The sequence below is a fragment of the Rana temporaria genome, chromosome 1 (assembly GCF_905171775.1).
Source record: "Rana temporaria chromosome 1, aRanTem1.1, whole genome shotgun sequence".
In the NCBI taxonomy this organism is placed as follows: Eukaryota; Metazoa; Chordata; class Amphibia; order Anura; family Ranidae; genus Rana; species Rana temporaria.
The window spans coordinates 142,906,066-142,928,924 of NC_053489.1; the positions used below are offsets into that span (position 1 = coordinate 142,906,066).

Here is a 22,859-nt window from a genome sequence, read left to right on the forward strand (position 1 = left end):
CATGTATTGAATTGTATTGCAACTGTACTGTCTTCCCTCATGTTGTAAAGTGCTGCGCAAACTGTTTCTGCTATATAAATCCAGAAAAATCATCCATTTTATCCCCTTCCTCTATTCTTATTCTTTCCTTCTTCCATTCCCCCTCCGATTTAATCTGTTCATAAAAAATAAAAAAAAAGTGGCACAGCGGTATGTTTCACTGTTCATAATCATCACAAGGATTTCTGTACTGTGTTATTTACAAGAGTCTTCGATTTTCGGGGGCCAGTCATCCTCAGGGAATGCATGCTGGAAGCCTTTAATTGGATGCCCCCATTAGTGTGGTTTATTACTTTTCATTGTAATCTGGATATACTATTATATTCTGTTTTACTGCACTATTGTACGTGGTTTAAAATTACTGCCTCTAAAATCAAATAAAAAAAAAAAGCTAATTTCAATTGATATACACAAACCATGTACAATCCTTGTGAGACATTTTGCCTATTACTGGCTTCACTAATTTTTGGCTACCCAGAACCTTTAGCTCCTGCCAAGTAGACATTTTTAGCACTGGAAATTTTAACTGGCCAGTATGAGGCACTAGGGTATTTTTATGGGGGTTGGACAGCTTTTGAAATATGTCTACAGTTAGTCATAAGTTCGATACTGCTTTACATTCCATCAGAATAAAAAAAAACGTATAAAAAAACAGTAAATTCCTACAAAAAAACAAGGGTCCACAGAAATTTTGCTGTACAGCTATATTTTATTGTAAAAAAAAAAAAAAAAAAAAAATCATATAAATCATGATAAACTAATTTGGTTAAATAATATTTTTTACTGCAGCAAAAAGCACACATTCTGTGGTCAGTACTAGGCAATACTGTGCGAGAAACGTGGACATAAATTGTTGTGTAGCCCTGTATATGGTATTCCTATGTCAAACATGCAAAACTGCTTTCACCAGACAGTGGAGGTTCTACACTGAGACATTTGGGGTATTCAGGACATGATGTATGGCGATTTCATGATCGATGCTGCAACAGTTCTTTCTACTGAGGCTTTTGGACAGTGTGTGTATATATTACATTACACACACTCTATATGGATGGAAAGGTGAGGGATATGCCTTCAGTGGACAGTTCAATTCTAAATGAAATTTTCTGATGCAGACGGGTTACAAAAAGCACTTGAGTGGTTCCTGCTGGAACCCCTCTATTTCCTAAGGCAATCTCAGTGCCCTAAACATCTGACACAAGCAGCTATTCGATAAAATGTCTCAAGGTCCCAAAGTTATAGAATACTTCATTGTCAGAATGTACATTTCAAGGACCCTGACATTATGATAAAACCTTAAAAAAAAGAAAAGCTGCTGAAATTATTAAACATAAATAATCACTGTTTGTCTTTTAACATAATGAGAGCACTTAATATACAGTCTAGGACCAGATCAGACCAAAATGGTTTGTGCCTATACCTGTTACTATGCATACAGCTGTGTTAAAAAGTACACCACTTGGGAATTTTTACGTTTTTGAACAAACAAATATTAGATCTTCATCACAGTGAATGCAGATAAAAAACTGACATGCTGTATACATTCTCATAATCTAATTGAAATAATGAAAACTCAATTTGGTACATGGAAAAAGTTGGGTATACACCTACATTTATCAACCCTTAAACTTCCATGTTCTAGATTAGATGCCAATATTTAGAACCTCCATTAGGGACACAGTATTCAGGTGTTGGTGTGTTGTGTTGTTTTATCAAGATCAAAAGAGCTCTCTGAAGCCCTCAAAAGATACCGTAATCGATACCCTAGTCTGGCAAAGGATTCAAAATTGCCAAACTATTTGAAATCAAACATTCCACTGTAAAAGACGTTATTCAACAAATTGTGCAAGATTTCAAACAACTGGTAATTCGTCCGGCACTGGCTGACCCACAAATTTTGTTCAAAAGCTGAGTGTAGGATTCTAAAACGTCCAAGAATTCCAAAATTTAATCATGGGATGTGCAGGTATAGGCGTTGTAAAAGTGCAAAGTGCATGCATCTACAATAAGAAATTGCACCAATTCAACCTTGCATGGGTGGTGTATCAGGAAAAAGTTTTTGCTGCTCAAAAAGAACATTAGAGCAAGACTACAGATTGTAATGTTGAACATATAGGCAAAGACCAGATTTAATGGATAGATGTGCTGTAGACTCATGGGTGCATGAAAGATAAGAGTTATTAGCCAATATGAATTCTGCATCATAATAAAATGTGTATGATGAGAAAGGCTGAAGTTGAACCAGAAATGGATCTTTCAACACAATAATTATCTAAAACACTACCAAATCCACCAAAGAATGGCTCAAACAAGAAGAAATGGTGAATTGTCTAGTCAAAGCCCCAATTTGAATCCCATTCAAATGTTGTGAGGGATTTGAAAGGGGCAGTTCATTCAAGAAAATCCACAAACATTTTGTATGGTGAAGTGGTCAAGCGTCTGAGGCCAAGGGTGTATTTGCTTTTCCCACAGTACACCATTAATATATTGATATGGTTGTTGAATAATTAAAAAAGCAAGTTCCCTTGATATTTAAGCATATCATCATACAAGCACTGTTTGAATTAAGATCTAATATTTGCCTTTTCAGATGGGTTCAAAAAGTCTGAATTGCTTACATTTTCACATGACTATAGACCACTTTTTTATCAATCTTGATTTTCCTGGGCAATTATTTGTTTTAAATTGTATCACGATTGTGCCATATAGGTATATAAGTGGCAATAGAGCTTAGATGCGTTCTTCTTTTCTAGCTTTCACATCACTCACCAATCATTACGGTTTCTCTGCAGACTCCAGGTCATTGTGTATTCTCCGACTGAATAAACTAGTAATACTGACGGTACAAACAAACAGATAACAGAATTCAATGTGCATCACACAGGACAAATGTAGTAAAAATACCCTCATTTCTTAATAAGTCATTGCTTTCATTTTGAAGACCAAGGTTAAGCTATTTTTCTAATGAAAGTAATTACCTTAAAATAACTCATTAAATTATCAGTTCTATTAAATAGAGTTCATTTTCTTAATTGCAAATGGTTAAGCTCAGCAACCAATCAGAATTCAAAGTCAGACTGGTACAAGTTTCAGATTGTCTGCTATTGGTTACTGCATAATTAGCACTTAAAAGTTACAAGGGCCAACATTTTTTTCCATTAGCGTACAGAAGTGGTTGAATGTACTTTTAGAATACAGTGTTACTGACCAAAGACACTTTGATCCAATTACTCCAGTACAAAAGAAGCTCACTTGGTTAATACATGGCTTAGAATAAGAGCTATGATTCTCCAACTTAACACAATGTAGCTGTATATCAGTCACTGCTGAGATGGTTTGAACTCTTTTCACATTTCTTGGCTTTCCAGGCTTCATGGAGCTGCTGAAGATGTTTATAAGTTTTTAAGCTTACATTCAGTGCTGGGTGGATTTCATTAATGCCAGACTCTCCCATCAGCGAAAGGCCACAGATCCCAAAATATGCATGCAAGGCATCTAGAATGATGTAAAGTATAGGGTTATCCTTTTTTTTTTTTCAACAATGTAATCCAATATGTTGGTGGGTACATCTACTATAATTTGTTCAATTTGGGCTGCCATGTATAGATATTTCAAGGGTGCAAGGCCACTGCATTAGTAACATGTTATACCCTGAATATGGCATACTTATTCTTAAAAGCCATCAACCAATGGATACATACAATTTCATTGTTTCCATGCTTTATACACTCCATGGCTCATTTCATACAGGCATAATCCATTCAGTCATGTTTTTTTCAAAGAAAATAAAAATCAGTTTACACTTTGTTTTTACATCTGCCCACCGTTGTCCTTACTGACCAAGATTCATCCCTGCTGTCAGTGGGAATTCCTTCCCGACAGCAGAATGAAAACAAAAAAGCTGAAAATGGAGGATGTCCGTTTTTGCTTCTGCCCACCTGCAAACCACTAGGACTCTGGGTTAGGGTTTTGGGGAAGAGGCCCTTAACATGAGGACAAGGTGCTTTGCTGGGGGGGGGGGGGGGGGGTTTCTCATCGATGGCTCCTTTGTTTACATTCTGCTGCCAGCCATGAATATACGGGCTGCCAGCCAAGGATGAGTCATTGGTTGTTAAGGAGCTGGCACTCACCGGCATTCTACTAACCAATCACCGTCGCAGGGATGATTCATGGTTGTTCGGCGGTGGTCAGGATAAAAAATGGACGTCGTCCATTTACAAGTCTGAAAAAATGGACCGAAATGGATGTAAACAAATGCTCAACCATTTACATCCATTAGCCCACAGAAATGTCCTGTTGTCCGTTTCTCATCTAAAAATGATTAGATAAGAAAAAGGCAAGGGGAAAATCAGTGTAAATGGGGTAAGAATAATATACAGTAACTATGAAAAGAAAATATACAGATTTGTTTACAGCAGTAGTAAAATTTACTAACACATTATGAAAGACTTGCCTTGAAACCAAGCCCTCCAGCGATGCACTGTCACCATTGAGAGTGCTTCCATCTTCACCTGGTCTTCCTTTCCGGGTCCATGGGCTTCTTGACACTACAAGGACGTCACTCCAGCGTAGGAGCACGAGAGTCACAGCCACAGCACAGAGCTCTGAAGAAACGGTATGCCATTCCTTCAGAGCGCATTTGCAGGCGACTTCACCAGCTGTTAAAACAAGCGGATATCTCTAAAACGGTGCAGGTTTAGGAGATATAAAATGTACCTACAGGTAAGCTTTATTATAAGCTTACCTGTGGTAGAGATCACAGAGGTGAAGTTTACTATCAGTTGACATTTGTGTGCCCCTTTTTAAATTGGGGGTTGCATCTGCTCAATTTTTTAGGTTTCGAAGAGTTGTACAAGTTTGTGCTTGCACCACACTTTGTAACCCCCCCCCCCCCCCATTATGCATACAATTACGATTAATGGCAAGAAATAAATGGTTACCTGGGTGACTATCTGGCCATTTAGCAAAACCTCCAACAAGGCGGTCCTGGGTAGAAAGGATAAAATTTCTGTTTTTCTCAAAATTTGTGTAGTTGAAGATATTCAACAGCTGAAATAGTTGAAAATGGGAAAGAATGTCAGCAACCTAAATAGATTAAACCATTTTTGAGGGTAGTTTACGTTTTACAATCAATACGGTTTAAGTTGTACAAAAAATTACCATTAAAGTTGCTCCCACCCAAAAGGAGTAACAGGTGTCAACTGGTTTATTGGGTCTCCCATGGAAACCATTTTGTTGCCTCAAGATACACCATCTTCGTATTCTGTTTAATTCTTTCTCAGAAAATACATCTTCAAGCTTTCCCATGAGACAAAGAGAAGCAATTCCGCAAAATGTGGAACCACCTGATCAAATGTGAATGAAAAACACACATTCAACACAAGTTAAAAATGCATTAAAAAAAATATTCAGCTGTGCTTAGATTTTTTTTGGTGTGTGTGAGTGTGCTTTGCACAGAACACACTATGTTCAGAATCAGCATAGATAGAGGAAGATCAAACTTGCAAAACTTACCTCAGAACAGGAAGATTTAAGACGACATTAGGACTATTTTTTTATATTTATATTTTTATACCAAGGGCTCCTCCTCCTAGTATAAGCTACAAAACCAGCATGCAGCAGCCAGTGACACTTTTAGAGCAATGGATTAATCACTACTGCATACCATGTTTGTAGTTTTTGAAATGGGTTCTCCATTAGGTGATGCAAAAACCTAATAATATTTTAGTAGCATAACTGAGCTACTAAAATAACTTGCATAGGTCTAGACTCTAGCCTAATTGGGTACAAGGTCGGCTTTGATGAATGAACAAGTCTGCCAAGTCACCAAGAGCAAACATTTTCAAACTTCCCAACTTTTGGCTCATATTTATGGGTTAACTTTAAAGTTTGTTAAAAATCATATGTGAATTCCTTGGCCTTCTGATCCTCCTCGGAAAGCTTTATTGCGAGAAGAAAGAGGATGATCAGAAGGCTGGGCCCTGAGGAAAAGGAAGGTCAAGAGGATCCGGAGGCCAGGTCATGAGGGGGAGGAAGATCAGAAAGTCAGGCCATGAGGGCTGGGGGGGGGGGGGGGGGGAGGATCAGACAGCTGGGCCCCCGAGGAAGATCAGACGGCTGGGCCCCAAAATGGAGAAGGAGGATCAGAAGGCTGGACACCAAGAAATATGATCAGAAGGCTGGGCCCCAAGGAGGAGGATGATCAGAAGGCTGGTTACTTGGTTTTGACAGGTACCCCGGGTCATACTTCTGCTCAGATTGCCTAGGCGATTTGAGTGGAAGTTCTCTCCCCCCCCACCCCCCGCAGCCTTCTATGACACATCACAAGTCCCAGAACGCTGCAGGACCATTTGCAGCGGGGCTTGTGCATGCGTAGTGAGCAGCTGGCTGTGAAGATGCAATGAGTCACTGTCCACAGGTAAGATGCCAGACCGAAGACCGGTGAAGACACACTGGCTTGGGTGAGCGCAGTGCTGGATCTCTGAGCAGGAGTCTGTCTGTTTATTAAAAGTCAGCAGCTGCAGCCGACTGAATTTTCACATACCCAACTGAAGCTCCTCTTTAAATCATAATCTGTTGGGGGTACTTTAAAATAAATATATATATATATATATATATATATATATATATATATATATATATATATATATATATATATATATATATATATATATATATATATATATATATATATATATATATATATATATATATATACACAATTTATAGGTTAGTTAGTCAATTGGTGAGCACAAATTCTGCAGTTTGTAGTACCAAAAAGGCAGTGGTCTGTGATGTCAGGGCATATTTAATACTATTTAAATGGTTAATTTGATTATTTCCTTTGAAAGCACAAGTGGGCAACTTTTCAAAACGAAGTTAATGTGTCTTATTTTAGAAATTTTTTCACATAAAATACATTTCCAATTTTGGACAGATAAAATGATTTGCCATCTTGGCAGAGCAGTAAAAAGTAACATTCCCACATTCACTTGCTCTGATAGAATTCCTGAGAAAAATGGCCCAAGACCAAAGAAAACATTACTGAATCTAAAATTTCACCAAACAAGAGAGGAATTAGAAAGAAGGGAATAGGCGTTTTTTTTCCCCCTCTTTGTAGGAGTAAAAGATTTCAGCGTAGACCAGGGGTAGGCAACCTTAAAGAGGTGGAGATCTACCTGAGCAACATGGCAGAAGTCAAAAATTACCGGACACAGTGTCGCCTCCTCACACCCGATTTAAACCTCTAATTGGCGTGCTACCGTATAGCAATAGCATGAATTGCATGGCAATCATGGGTTTAAATCAGGGGGTGAGGAGGCAACATATCGCCTCCTTAGCACCTGTCAAACACACTCTAATCGCTTTTCAGAGGAGCAGCAATGCCTGCGGCACTTGTGAATGAACCCTTACTGTTCTGAGGCCCCTTTAAGGCTGCTTTCACACTGATATGCTGCAGTTTACCCACACTGCGGGTGCAGCGCAATGCATCTGCAACTTTCCTGGGTTAGGGTTTTGCCATAGATTTCTACTAGCTCCTGCAGGTGTGGTGCACTTTCTGAAAGTGCACCAAAACTCATGCATTCATGAGTTTTGGTGTGCTTTCAGAACGTGCACCAAAATTGCAGGATATAATAGAAGTCTAGCTAAGCACAGAAAACCCGCAGGATAGCTGCAGGTACACTGCACTGCACACGTGGTCTGGGTAAACTGCAGCGCATCAGTGTGAAATCAGCCCGAGGCCCCTTTCACACTTATACGACTTGTCCCACGATTTGCGATAGCAAAGTAGCATGACAAGTCGTTTCTCATGATTTCCAATGACAACCATTCATATTAGTACGACTTCAAGTCGTTACGACTTCAAAGTAGTCCCTGCACTACTTAATGCCACTACACAGGCATTCCCTGAAATCGCGGCAGAATTTAGTGAAGTCGCAGTAGTGTTAAAGGGGCCTTATACTATTATGCCCAGTGTATTGCTTCACACTGACCTGAAGATCCGCATAAAACAGAAGCCAGCACTACAGAGGAGGCATCGGCTTATGCAGCTCTTGCTCCCTACTACAGCTACAAATTTACAAGTAGTCCCTCTACATTGTACTCTGACGCTCTTATGTGGTTGGTCAGCAAGCCCAGGCTGCGATTTACCAGTCACCTGTCAGCAATATACTGGTTGCTGACCCCCGGCGTAGACCAAAAGCTTACAAACCAATACTGGCAAACCAAAAGGGATGTATTGCTGGTAATTTTTTATGACCAGGCAAAAAATAAATAAATAAAATGTACATGTCTTGGAAACATTTCTTAGTACAGCGATCTTTCTGTATATGTGTACTAGGCATTATCATAGTTTTGTAAAAAGCCTGTTATTTTCAGAGATCATTAGTCCTTTTTTTTTTTTATAATACATATCACCGGCTTTCCAACTTCTCTCTTTAGTATATGCTCCACTCTTTCTCGCTTCCCTACTTCCTCTCTATTATGTTAGGCACCCATCACTTCTGCATAGCCCATCGTATGCTTGTACCCTATCCAATCCTTCCACTTCTCTTCACACTCCTCCTGTTCCTCTCCTTCCCTAAATCTCAGACATTCCATGTTGTAAATTTCGTCTACATTATTGCACCACCCTCTCAATGAGGGTTTCTCCGGTTCTTGCCAGTTAAGGGATATTTGATTCTTTGCAGCGTTCAAGAGCTGTGGGAGTAATGTCTTCAGGTAGCGTTTAGTTGGCATTCGAGACCCATGTAACACGCATACCCACGGGTCGCCTGGGAGTTCATTGTTTGTTATTTCTCCAATTTTTTGTCTCATCTCCCCCAGTATTTTCTAATTTTGGAGCAGGTCCACCAAATGTGGGCCATAGTTCCTACTTCCTTACAACCCCTCCAACATAACTGTTGTAGTTCCTGAGTATTTATGTACCTTATCCGGGGTAAGGTGCCAGCGCACCAGGCATTTATAATTCAATTCCATCATATTACAGTTTACCGACGTAGCATGTACCCTCTTTATTAATTGACTGATCTCGTACTCATTTACACGTGAGCCCAACTCCCATTTCTTGATGTATGGCGGGACCCCCCGTGATTTTGACTCATTCAAGATCTTATATATCTTAGAGGTTGTCTTCTTTTCAGCCTTTCCCTCGCATAATTTTTCAAGGGGCCGAAGATTTACTTCTGATCGAATAGGCTGGGGGAGTCTTTCAAAAAAAGTGTTTTAATTGCGCGTACCGCCATTCATCAACCAACATCATTTCCTTTTTATTTTTTAGCTCCTGAAAAGTTAACAGGTTGTTTTGCTCCATAACATCTTTTAGTTGAATGTCACCTTGGATTATCCATTTACCAAAAACATTTTTTCCCCTGGTAGAAAGAATTTTGTATCAGTTAAGGGTATAAAAAGGGTGAGTTATAATCCCAATTTTCATTCTTATGCATCTGATCCCATATTTTTAATGCGTGCGGGAGCCAATGGCTGTGCTGCTATCAATTATCCAATGAAGAGCCGTCAAGAGCTGGGGAAGAGCAACGCGGGATCGTGCCCACGGACATTCGGGGCTCAGGTAAGTAAAACGGGGGCTCGGAAGCAAGTGACTGCAAACACAAAGCTTTACAACCCCTTTAAAGTGTTTTTTAAACACAAAATTAGTGTAACACTAGCAGCCAATGATTACAATTAAAAAAACAAAAAAAAAAACGCTTTTTGAATTTATCGTTAAAAGGCCAAGTTTACCTTTTGTTAAAAAATAAATGCACATGATTTTGCAAGAAAAATGTGTATTACTTATTTTTTTGCACCCGTGATCAGTAGATTTCGGGTGCAATGTCAGGCTCCTGAAGACACGTCTGACAGCGGTCTTCTCATGCCTCCATATTTGCAGACAGTTACTTAGCTACAGGAAGCTCCAATGAACTACGAGGATGCTCATGAGCGCCCATCTAGTTCACCAAGAGCTACAAGCCCTGTACCCCCGAGCGACTTGTAGTTCATTCATTGACACGGCTGTGTGGTAGGTGACCTGCACAGCCACACTTTTTAAAATGAGAGATAGCAGTGCAGTAAGAGGATCCCCTGTCTGTTGCCACAGTGGGGTATAGGGGGGAGGGGGTGTGAGTGGGGATGCTGCATTAGAAGCATGTTGCACCCTGGATATTGGTGTAATATTTAACATGTTACATTCTTTCATCCTCGGACAAGAGGACGTCCGTGATTGGTGGAAAAATGAACACAGTGTCTGCTGGGAAACCGAGTCCGAGGATGAGGACCTCCGTGATAGGCAGAACACAGTGTCAAATGCCTATCACGGAACGGAAAGCCAGGAGGAAGCCGCAACTTTTTAAAAAATGGACGCCTGTCAAGAATGCAGGTACACTGACTCGAGTATAAACCGAGGGGGTATTTTCAGCCCTAAAAAAAGGGCTGAAAAACTTGGTGTAACGGGAGTCACTTTAGGGGCACAGGGTGAATGAGAACCTCACTATGGCCTGTGCTAGTCACATTTAATGCGGTCAGATATTGTATATATTGTATATATATTGTGTGTTGGCTGATGTATACTAGTCAGCTTGCTGTGATAAAAGGGGTGGGGTGTGATTGCATTCCATTGTCTATTGTGGTAATTAAGTCTGCTATGTGGATTGGAGCTTGGTAGACAGTCTGCATACCTATTATGGGATGTTCAAGTGTTTTGCTGTGAGGAAAGGGGGGGGGGAATCACTCCAGCAACCCCCCCTGCTAAGACTGTTTACTGAAGGAGAAGTTTGAACACACCTGACCGGTATCACCATTGTCATTGGACAATTTAACCCACCCTGTTTCCCAAGGGTGGGAGGGATGTATTTTGAAGAGGAATGTATTACCATGTGCAGATAATAAAGATTCATTCCCTGTTTTGAACCTCAAGCCGAGCTGTGTGTCTCGTTTCTGGGGGGGGGGGGGGGGTGGGGGGGAATTCTTATCGGTCGTGTTCGTTTGCCTGATTGTGGAGTGTCGATAAGCTGTCTTGGGTGGAATGGAATATCGTGAACGGATTTAACCCCTGTCCCATTTGGGGTTCAGTTACAATTGGTGGCAAGCAGTGAGATGATCCCACAGCCTTAAAGGACAGCTACAAGGACACAGGACAATGGAGACACAGTAGGAACGGCTGAAGCTCTCTACCCTCAAGGACTTACTGGAGAGCCGGGGCAGAGCAGCCAGAAACCATAAGAAGATGGACGTGATCACAGAACTTGTCCAAATGGATGGAGCGGAAAGACCCAACATAACGGAAAGGCCCAGCGTAACAGACAGGACCCCGGAGGAAGAAAGTTTTGATCGGGCTGTTAAGCTAAGACTGGCACACTATGGTCCTAACCCTCCACCGGAGATCATAGACCGAGTTATAGCTGCTGTGGATGCAAATTGGCTACGGCAAGGACGTTCTGCAGCAGCAGAAGTCACAGCAGCACCAACTGAAAGGAGAAAGATACATTTTGCTGCTTTTAAGAACTTCATTGAAACTGAAGGGGAGATTGATGGGTACCTTGCTGATTTTGAACGGCAATGTGCCCTACACTGGGTGCCCACAGAGGAATGGGTTACCATTTTGTCTGGGAAATTGTCCGGCCGGGCCAGTGAAGCATTCAGGGCCATTCCAGACAAGGATATTATGAACTATGGACTGGTAAAAGAAGCACTTTTGGCCAGGTATGCCGTCACACCAGAGGCATACCGGAGGCGGTTCCGAGAGACGAGCAAGCAGACTGGAGACTCATATACCGAGTGGGCATGCCGCCTACACCGCACAGCATCCCACTGGGTCGATGGATGCCAAGCAGAATCCGGGGAAGAGGTGCTGCAGGTGTTCCTGCTGGAGCACTTCTTTGACAAACTGTCCCGGGAAGTCAGAGAATGGGTCCGGGACAGAAACCCTTTCTCCTTGTCTGAAGCAGCTCGCCTGGCGGACGAATACACAGACGCCCGCAAACTGGACAACTCTGTGGTCAAGACCACAGCTCGGGTGGATTATGGATCAGCGGCACCCCCGCCGCCTATTGCCTACAAACCCCAGTCGGACCGTCCTACAACACCACCTCCAGCGGCCACTTATCCTCAGAAGCCTAGGTTCAACTCCCAGGACTACTCACAGTCCATCAGGTGTTTTGGGTGTAAACAGCTAGGACACAGAAAGCTAGAATGTCCATTGAATCCACCCAGGCAATCACAGTCATGGAGACAGCCAGAAAGGGGGAACCCCCGCACACCCATGCCTGCGGCCCACTGCGTTGAGGAGGAAGAACATTGGGACGTTCTGCACGAGGCAGATCCGATACAAGCAGCTAACCAGGACAACAGACAGCAACACAGGCAGACTGTCTGGGTCAATGGAAAGGTAGCCAATGGACTACGCGATTCTGGGGCCACGATGACCCTGCTACAGAAGAAACTCATCCCAGAGAGCCAGCACACCGGAGACACCGTAGCCGTAAGAGTAGCGGGAGGCACCGTCTTCCGGCTACCCGTTGACCGGGTTCACCTGGATTGGGGGGTTGGTTCGGGACATGTGAATGTGGGGGTGATGAAGGATTTGCCAGCAGATGTACTACTGGGGAATGATTTGGCCCCCCTTATTTCTGCGTACGCCCCGATGTGCCCCGCTGAAGCCCACACAGTGACTACCTGTGCCCAGACCTGCGTTGCTGGAACCAACTCGCTTGCTGCTGAGACCCGGGTAAGACTACCTTCCCCGACATGTACTGTAGATCCGGGACAATATCACAGTCTAAAATGGGAATGTGACAAGTTGGCCAGTGAGAAATCAGAGATGCAACGACACTATGTCATGTATTATGAGATGTCCCGTGGCTTGAACATTGAAATGCACAAACAGGCGGAAATTGCCAAAAGATTAAATGGGATTTGCATCCAGGTGGTGCCTTATCTGTCCCAAGAGCATCAGCAACAGGTTTTGGGAGCCATTGAGAGAGCAAAGCAAGTGACTGTTCCAGAACTGAATTCCATTATTCACCTTCACCATCAGCTACCGACCTGGTAAGCCAAATGGCAATGCTGATGGGTTATCCTGGCAAACAGACGTCATCCCGGCCTCCTAGTTCCGGACATCCCCAAGTTGACCCGAAAAGGATCAAGCCGGGTCTGCCGGAGTGTTCCACAAGGAGGGAGCCATGTAACGGGAGTCACTTTAGGGGCACAGGGTGAATGAGAACCTCACTATGGCCTGTGCTAGTCACATTTAATGCGGTCAGATATTGTATATATTGTATATATATTGTGTGTTGGCTGATGTATACTAGTCAGCTTGCTGTGATGAAAGGGGTGGGGTGTGATTGCATTCCATTGTCTATTGTGGTAATTAAGTCTGCTATGTGGATTGGAGCTTGGTAGACAGTCTGCATACCAATTATGGGATGTTCAAGTGTTTTGCTGTGAGGAAAGGGGGGGGGGGGAATCACTCCAGCAACCCCCCCTGCTAAGACTGTTTACTGAAGGAGAAGTTTGAACACACCTGACCGGTATCACCATTGTCATTGGACAATTTAACCCACCCTGTTTCCCAAGGGTGGGAGGGATGTATTTTGAAGAGGAATGTATTACCATGTGCAGATAATAAAGATTCATTCCCTGTTTTGAACCTCAAGCCGAGCTGTGTGTCTCGTTTCTGTGGGGGGGGGGGGAAATTCTTATCGGTCGTGTTCGTTTGCCTGATTGTGGAGTGTCGATAAGCTGTCTTGGGTGGAATGGAATATCGTGAACGGATTTAACCCCTGTCCCATTTGGGGTTCCGTTACACTTGGCTTATACTCCAATATATACAGTAAAATAACCTTTTCTAGCTCTACGTCGTTTTTGTTGTTGCTCTCCCCTGTAGTACGGCCAGGCTACATTGTTGATCCAGAGCAGGTCACATGCCCTGTAAAGTTGCCCCAGCTTTTCTTTTCTTTTTTTAAGACTCTCCCCCCAGGCTGTGAAAATCAGAGTGGAGCTGTCAGTCAAGAATTTGATCCACCCACCAACACTTTTGGGTGGAACAGATTCTTGACTGACAACTCGAATCGACTTTGCAGGATCTAGGAGGAGGACCTAAAAAAGCTGTGGTGACATCATAAGGCATGTGCCCCGCTCTGGCTTAAGCCCGGCCACACTAAGTTAGAGAATATTCTTTTCAGTAAGCCGTGTGCAGACACAGCTTACTTACACAAAAGGAGAGCATGGGAAGGGTGGCAGCAACGATGCAGAGGCTCTATGAGCTTGCAGATTTTTACTACCACACTGCTGGTGACTGCTAGCTGCAAAAGAAAGTTACAAATAAAGTGTTTAGCTCTAAACAATGGGCACATACACATATTTGGAAGGTTTGACTATTTTTATTTTTAAACTGTTATACGGAACACCTAAAAATCATGCCTAAGCTGCACCCTGAAAGATTTACCTTTTGTTCCGAATACCTCCTGAAAACTAGCAGTGCACTATGTGAGGTACCTAAGCATACATGTGGTTCCAGTCTCTCTGCTCTGTAAGATCTAAGGCACTGCTGTCTCTGACTGCTAGTTTAAGGAGATTTGGTGATGGATACTACTGTAGTTAGTCATCACTTGCGGGAGGCTCTGACACAAAGCAATAAAAGAGTTATTACTACATGCCCTGGTGGGTCAGGAGGTCTCATCTGAGATGCAGAGTCTAAGCTTCAGCCAGGTTTCACCAGAGCTCCTAATAGTGGGTATGTGTTTTCACTGCATGCTGCTACCAAGTCACAGCCCTCAGAATCGTCCTTCTGCTGTACAAATGTGCCCCTTGTGCCTATTCACCAACAGGAGGCATTATTGGCCAGACCAGCAGGTGCAAAAAGAGGGAAAACAAAAAGGTTGTCACCACATAATTGGTAAGCAGCAATATATAACATTTTTTGTTTTGGGTTTAATAAAGTTTTAAATATCCTCCAGACCACTTTCACCATCAATGGGGTGTACCGTACCAGGACTGAACTATAAGAGATACAGGAAAATTCTAGGCTGTAGCAGGGCAGAAATAGATGGTCCAACCCTGGAAATGAATCATGCCTGGGCATAGGTGAACAAAGCTGTAATGAGCTATACAAAGCTCCAACAAAAAACCTGCCTGTACCAAGATGGATGCCTCCATACAAAGACAAAATGCAAAACAAAGCATTGTAAGCCAGTAATGGGCAAAGTTCAGCTCCATGGAGGACACAAGCAATAAAGATGACTAGAATTCTGGCATCAGAGTTAAAAAAACAAACAAACCAAGTTTATAAAGGTCCCCATGGTAGTTCCAAATGAATAGGCCACATGAGATCACAAATAAAACATGGAATAATCAGTACAGAAATCTTACCATGAGCTTCCAGACCAGCTCCTTGACCCAGTGCATTTTCATATGACTGAAAAAAAAAGAATAACACATTTAGCAAAAGGTCAAAATTATGATTTTATATCTAGGTTGGACTAGGGCCTATGGGATTTGTAATGTCTACAGAGCAGTGCACATGGCCACAACTAACACGTACTGTTTAATCCAATCAAACAAGAGGGAAGTGATGGGGGGAAAAGTGGTCTTGGGAACTCACAGAGGTTGTTACAAGGGGCAGAAAAATTCAAATAATTGAATGAAAAAATATATTACAGGGCCATTAAAGTAGTGGAAGTGTATGGATTTTATTTAGAGAATAAGGATATTGTTCCGTGTCACTTTAAACGCATTTTCTGTAAAATGTAACTATGTACCAACATTCTATTTGCATTTTCCTAAAGCACACCCATTGTGCTGTTACATAATGCAAAGTGATCCCAAATTTGCATAGCACAAAACCTCTGGTTCCACAAAATACCTTTTACCGTGTCTGACTGCTACCCCAATCTGCAACTTCAACCCTGAAGGTGATATGCAAATACTGACTTTTCTGAAACCCAGTATTTGCATATAGCTTGGCACCGCTCAAAGTGCAAGGCTCAACAATAGGCTGCTCAAGCACAGAGAACTTTATTGTGCTATGGAGAAAAGACTGTGTGGTTTCCATAACCACTAGTTCAGGTTTTGCAGGGTGTTATATTAGTGGATTGAAGTCTTGAAAAGCTCATGGAAGCTGCTATGCAGACAAGGTGATCAATTTGCTTTAAATGACCCCAAGGAAAGTACGCTTTAAAAACACAAGATCATACCGAAAGAACACGTTTGCAAAAGTATAATGAAAATTTATTTATACTAAAAAAAGGTTCCACTGTGGTAAAATCCCAACCTCAGAGAACTCTACAATCACCCAGCCTGGTGGATAGCCAAAGAGGTTATTTATGTTTCTCAGGTGTATGTGTAAGATGCCCTCATCTCCTTGGAGGTTCTTAAAGGGGTAGTAAAATCAGAAGTTTTTTATCTTAATGCATGCTATACAAAAAGCCTTCTGTGTGCAGCAGCCCCCCCCCCCCCCAATACTTACCGGAGCCCCATCTCTGTCCAGCATTGTTTTCGGCCGTCTGATTGGCTGAGACCCATCAGTCATTGACTCCTGCTGCTGTCAAAGTCAGTCAACCAGGCAATCAGGAGAGAGAGGGACTTAGTCTGAATGGACACAGGGAACTGTGACTCAGCTTGGGTGCCCCCCTAGTAAGCTGCTTGCTGTGGGGCACTAAACAGGAAGGAGGGATACAGGGATCACAGAAGAAGGACCAGAGAAGAGAAGGAAATCCACTGCACAGAGCAGGCAAGAATAACAGGTTTGTTATTTTTATAGAAACAAATACCAAGACATTACAATCACTTAAAAGGAACAGGCTGGTGTGTCAAAAAATGTTTTAAATACCTTGTGCAAGCCCAACTTGGGTTTCTGTGGGTAGACCTGTCTACTGCCTCTTTGGAACATCTCATGGCAGACCCCAATATTGCCAAATTGGTGACTACCTTTTATAATGCATTGCAATTTGTAGGTTCACACCCATTTGCTTCCTCCTACTGGAAATCGCATGCTTACCTTCCTGTCTACAGATGAGGATTGGGAGGAATGGTTTGATATGCCAACTACTCGTCTAAAGCCTCGTACACATGATCGGACAAATCCGTGGATTTTTGTCCGAAGGGGCGTTGGCCGTGAACTTGGTATGCATACCCACGGCAGAACATTTTCAGCCAACATACACCAAACCATTTTTCAGCTCTTTACCGCCACCCTTTGGGCAACTTCTGCTATTGTCCGATGTTTAGCATTGGTTCAGAGCATGCGTGTTTGTACTTTTAGTCCGACAGATTTGTGTACACACGATCTGATAATCTGACGGAACACATGTTTTGTCTGACAATTTGAGAGCATGCACAGCCAACATTGTTGTTGTCGGAAATTGTGACAATTGTCCGGTGGAACATACAGACGGTCGGATTGTCCGACAAAACACGTCTGTCTGACAATTGTTGTCGGAATATCCGATCGTGTGTACGGACCTTTATAGTCTACAAGCTGCGAAGACTCTGGGGGTTTGCCTACTTTGTGTACTTGATAACCACATTCCACTTTACTGTATTATGTTTTTTTGTTTTTTTTTTGCATAGAAAAATATTAATGGCACTTTTGCTGTATTGGAAGTATCTGGCTCCGCCCACATTGCCATACGATTATCAACTGATAATCAGGAATTGCCTTTGTATAAACTTATTTACAAGGGACGTGCTTGTTCTAAAAAAAAAATTAAAAAAAATGGGGTATAATATCTATAAAATATTGGTGTATGGTGCATGTTAGGGCCCTTTCACACATTTTGACCCCCTTTTTTTTTCTGAAACGTAGAAAATTTCTGATACAGCAGTGATGGTGCTGCGTTGTCAAGTGCCAATGATGATTTATTGTATAATATATATATATATATATATATATATATATATATATATATATATATATATATATATATATATATATATATATATATATATATATATATACACACACACACACACACACACACACACACACACACACACACTAGAGTAAAATGGTGAAGTTTAAACATATAAAAATGTGTTCGGAAGAGAAAAAAATAAAATCTTGTGACTGGTGTAACTAAAAACAAAAAACTAATCGTATAATTCCATATACAGACAATACTAGTCCGATATAAAATGTTCAACTGGGTGATCTATCCCTTCCCCATTCCAAACAGTTAATTAGGTGACTGGTGTCTTTCGCTTGTCAAAAAAGGTTTATTGATTGCACAATAAAATGAAAGTACATTGTTATATATATATATATATATATATATATATATATACACACACACACACACACACACATACATATACACACACACACATAAAAGCTCTTTTGTTAAACAATAAAAATAATATATATACCGTAGGTAACATAGTATGTTTTGTTTGTGTTAAACTTCATCACACACAATTAATTGCTCCATGTTACTTTATCATGTTAGTATGACAATTTTAACTAGTAATACCCAACAAAGATTATCCTCAAAAAAGACTTTGTATATATGTAAATCTATCATGATCATGTATTGATATAGATAAACAAAATGTTACACATTAACTAAAAAAATAAAAAAATAAAGTCAAGAGAAAAATGGGGGGAAGAATAGTGAGAGAGTAAGTTCACAAGGTCGGCCCAAGTACCAGGGCGTGGTTCAGTATAGTTAGTCCATGTATAAATAGAAGGATGGTTGCACAATTTTGTTAAATAATCAGTTACCATGGCTGAAGGACTGAATCATTAAAATTTGGGGGTAAATGAGTCTTAATCCATGGGTTCCACATTTTCTTGAATTTCGGAATATTGTTACCTTCAATAGCTGACATTTTAGCATGGGACATTGCAGAATTCATTCTGTTCTTAGTTTCAGCCAATGACAGTATTGGTGATTTCCATGCTTTCGCCATTGTTTGCTTAGCAGCAATTGAAAGATGAACAAAAAGCTTAAATGACTGGTGTCTTTTCTTTCAATTGCTGCGACACCTCAGTGCTCTCAAGCCTCTCTCCTTACTACCGTAAGGTAACAGCATTGAGTAGATGGCTCTCCCTAGGGGTCCGTGTATTTCCACCTGCCTCTAGGGGTCCCTTTATGTTTAGACCGGCTTGTGGAACTCTATAGTAGATAGTGCCTCCTCTATGGAGGTCCTGCCCGATATCCTCTGTGGTGGTGGCGTGCAAGGAAGAAATCCCTGATAGTGCGATATCGTTTTTCCAAGTTTTACTCACTTTTTACAATGTTATGGCAAACATACTCCACAGGTGAGTTTGTACTCCTGCGTCAAATCTGATGTGCCCTTCGCTCAATTCCTCCCTATTTTACTCTATATATATCATTATTGGCACTTGACTGTATCAGAAATTGTTTTGTATGTTACAGAAAAAAATTAACACAAAAAAAAAAAAAAAAAAAAAAAGTGCGCCATGACACTAGAGAGCAAATTACCAGAAGCATATGTTCCAAAACTAAGCAGCTACTCTGGAAAATAAATATGGATCACTATTTTTTGTGTCTACAGCTGTGCTAGTTCAAGCTTCGCAAAAAGACATATTGGTAAACTTCAATCCTTTCACACTTTTTCCGCAAAAAGAAAGAAAGCAGAATAAAAATGCACTCTTTTAAATCACACTGGTCAGTTGGCTTCAGTTTAGGCTGCCTTCAGACTGCTCTGTTGCACAAATGCATAATATATTTATTTATTTTTACGTAAAAACTGACCAAAAATGGATCATTAAAGTATGCGAAAGGGCCCGAACAATCACCACACACATGCCAAAAATAAAGTAGGACGTTTAAAAACGCAATTGAAACGCAACTGACCAGTGTGAAGACTTCCATAGGATTTAAATGGATGCTTTTTTCATGTATGATGAAAAAAATGATCAGTGTGAAAGGGCCCTTAAAAGGATACGTTCACCTTTTGCCAAAAAATAATACTGTCAAATTTTTTAGCAGGTAAAAAAAAAAAAAAAAAAAAAATCATGTGCATTATTTTTGTTTTCGGAGACTATAAAGCAGCGGTCACCAACCCTTTTGGCACGGGGGACCGTCTGTGTGGACGAAAATTGTGTCAAGGCCCGGGGGGTTTGGGTTGGGGGCGTGCACGGTGGGTAAGCGATTTTTCACGGGCAATTTATCAGAGCAACAGCTGGTGTTGACACTTCTAGGTTTTGTGAGGCCTTAGGCAAAAAAATATAGACATGAGGCCCTACTCACATGTCACATCCTTTGCAGGGGTTAAGGAAGAACCCTGGGGTGGAGCATCTTATTATTACTACTGCTGCTGCTTGTGTGGGTGGGATGTGTATTGTGCCAATCACATGGGATGAATAGGAGAGGAGGGTCAGCAAGGATTGGCACAGTACACATCACACCCACACAAGCAGCAGTAGTAAGATGCTCTGCCTCAGGGTCCTTCCTTAGCCCCTGAACAAATGGGGGTGGGGACGGGACTAGGAACAATGGGTTAGAAGAAGGAGGGGGTAAAAAGGGGGAGTGAATAGGAGATGAGTGATGGGTAGCGAAGAACTGGAGTGAAACTGGGGGATCCTGGTCTGTATAGAGATAAAAAAAGGAGGAGGATTTGTGCTGGCATGGGGGGGGGGGGGGGGGAAATAGATGGATGTCAATGGGACTGGTGCGGGATGGGGAATACTGTTGGTTGGTGAGAAATAGCCATAGTATAATCCAAGCAAATAGGCTGGCAGGGAGGGGAAAAGAAAGAAAGAGTATGGCCGTGGGTGGTATGTGCAGGAGGGGCACAGAGTGTATGGCGATGGGTGGTATGTGCAGGAGAGGGGGACAGATTGTATGGCAGTGGGCGGTACGTGCAAGAGGGGGGCACGGAGTGAATGGAGGTGGGTGGTACGTGCAGGAGGGGGGCACAGAGTGAATGGGGGTGGGTGGTATGTGTAGAAAGATGGCACGGAGTGAATGGGGGTGGTGGTACGTGCAGGAGAGGGGCATGGAGTGAATGGAGGTGGGTGGTACGTGCAGGAGGGGGGCACAGAGTGAATGGGGGTGGGTGGTATGTGTAGAAGGGGGCACGGAATGAATGGGGGTGAGTGGTATGTGCAGGAGAGAGGCACAGAATGAATGGGGGTGGGATGTGCAGAAGGGGGGTACGGAGTGAATGGGAGTGGGTGGTATGTGCAGAAGGGGGGCACAGAATGAATGGGGGTGGGTGGTATGTGCAGAAGGGGGGCACGGAGTGAATGGGGGTGGGTGGTATGTGCAGAAGGGGGGCACGGAGTGAATGGGGGTGAGTGGTATGTGCAGGAGAGAGGCACAGAATGAATGGGGGTGGGTGGTATGTGCAGAAGGGGGGCACGGAGTGAATGGGGGTGGGTGGTATGTGCAGAAGGGGGGCACAGAATGAATGGGGGTTTGTGGTATGTGCAGAAGGGGGGCACGGAGTGAATAGGGGTGGGTGGTATGTGCAGAAGGGGGGCACGGAGTGAATGGGAGTGGGTGGTATGTGCAGAAGGGGGGCACAGAATGAATGGGGGTGAGTGGTATGTGCAGGAGAGAGGCACAGAATGAATGGGGGTGGGTGGTATGTGCAGAAGGGGGGCACGGAGTGAATGGGGGTGGGTGGTATGTGCAGAAGGGGGTTTGTGGTATGTGCAGAAGGGGGGCACGGAGTGAATGGGGGTGGGTGGTATGTGCAGGAGGGGGGCATGGAATGAAAGGGGGTGGGTAGCATGTGCAGGAGGGGGGTGCAGATGGGTTGAAAGTATATATAGTGTGAACAAGCCCTAATGCATTGCTCCAGCACTGCAGAGATCACTACTATACACTGAGAAAGTGAAGCTAGCTTCACACACAGCACCAGAACTGGCCTCGCACCTCCCTGCAGACATTTCTCTCACCCCCGGCATCTCAACACTCTTCCTCAAGTTGCTGCACACTAATAGCTCCTGGAAACTTGCAAAACCCTGCCCAACTTGCCACAATGCGCACACACCCTGCAGAATGGACTTGCGCTGCTTGTATCCCTCCCCGTGGGATATCCGATCTCGGCCAATGAGCTCTCAGCGTCTCATTCATTCCCAGTGCTTTGAGGGCGGAAGAGCTGTTATGCGGTGTGGACGCAGAGAGATGATGCCCCTTTGCCTCCGATACCAGCGCTGTAAGGGGCGGAAGAGCTGTGATGTGGGGCGAGCGCAGAGAAGCGGGTGGCTTTTCTCATCCACATGCCTCTGATCCCCCGGGCTCTCTCACCTGCCCACTCTTGTGATGCACCGGGCTCCCTCACCCGCGGCCCGGCTGCAGAGACGCAACGGCCCGGTAGTGGGCCGCCGCCCGGGGGTTGGAGACCTCTGCTATAAAGCATTGCACTGGCGATCAGCAGATCGCTGATGCCATGCAAGTCTCCTGCAGATCTGTTAGTGCATCTGTGTCTCCGTGCATCCCGTACAGGCAAACAGATACAATCTGACAGGAAGAGAAAATTAACTACCACAGCGCTCCCCAGCACACCGTCGTCTTCACTTAAAAGAAAACTGTAAATGAGTGACGCAGTCGGGTGGGTAGAGATCCGCACGGCCGCGTCTTTTTGGAATTGTGGCAGCAGACACGGGGAGAAAATCCCTGGTCTGCCGTCACATTGAGGATCGAGGTGGGGGGTGCATTCATAACATGTTATACATCTTACCCTAAGATGGGTGTAACATGTTATGAAAGGTGAACTTAACCTTTTAGGAAACCATCAGGTTCCCCTTCCACCAGGCTACATACAATGCTGAAGAAAACAATACTCATTGTTCTGTGGAAGTATTTCCATACAGTACATGGTGGTTTGCAAATGACTTCTTTACAGCTTGCAAA

General features: G+C 43.0%; 1 protein-coding gene across 1 annotated transcript in view; it reads right to left on the reverse strand.

Annotated features, from left to right (window-relative positions):
* Positions 1-800: 800 nt before the first annotated feature.
* Positions 801-22,859, reverse strand: part of PGGT1B (protein geranylgeranyltransferase type I subunit beta) — a 47,794-nt gene continuing 25,735 nt past the window's right edge. Inside the window, exons 6-9 of the mRNA XM_040343723.1 lie at positions 15,403-15,448; positions 5,200-5,384; positions 4,980-5,088; positions 801-3,534 (exon numbers count right to left, since the gene is read on the reverse strand). Of these exons, the coding sequence (XP_040199657.1) occupies positions 3,356-3,534; positions 4,980-5,088; positions 5,200-5,384; positions 15,403-15,448 (519 nt within the window). The 3' untranslated portion in view covers positions 801-3,355. The remainder of the gene's footprint in view (positions 3,535-4,979; positions 5,089-5,199; positions 5,385-15,402; positions 15,449-22,859) is intronic.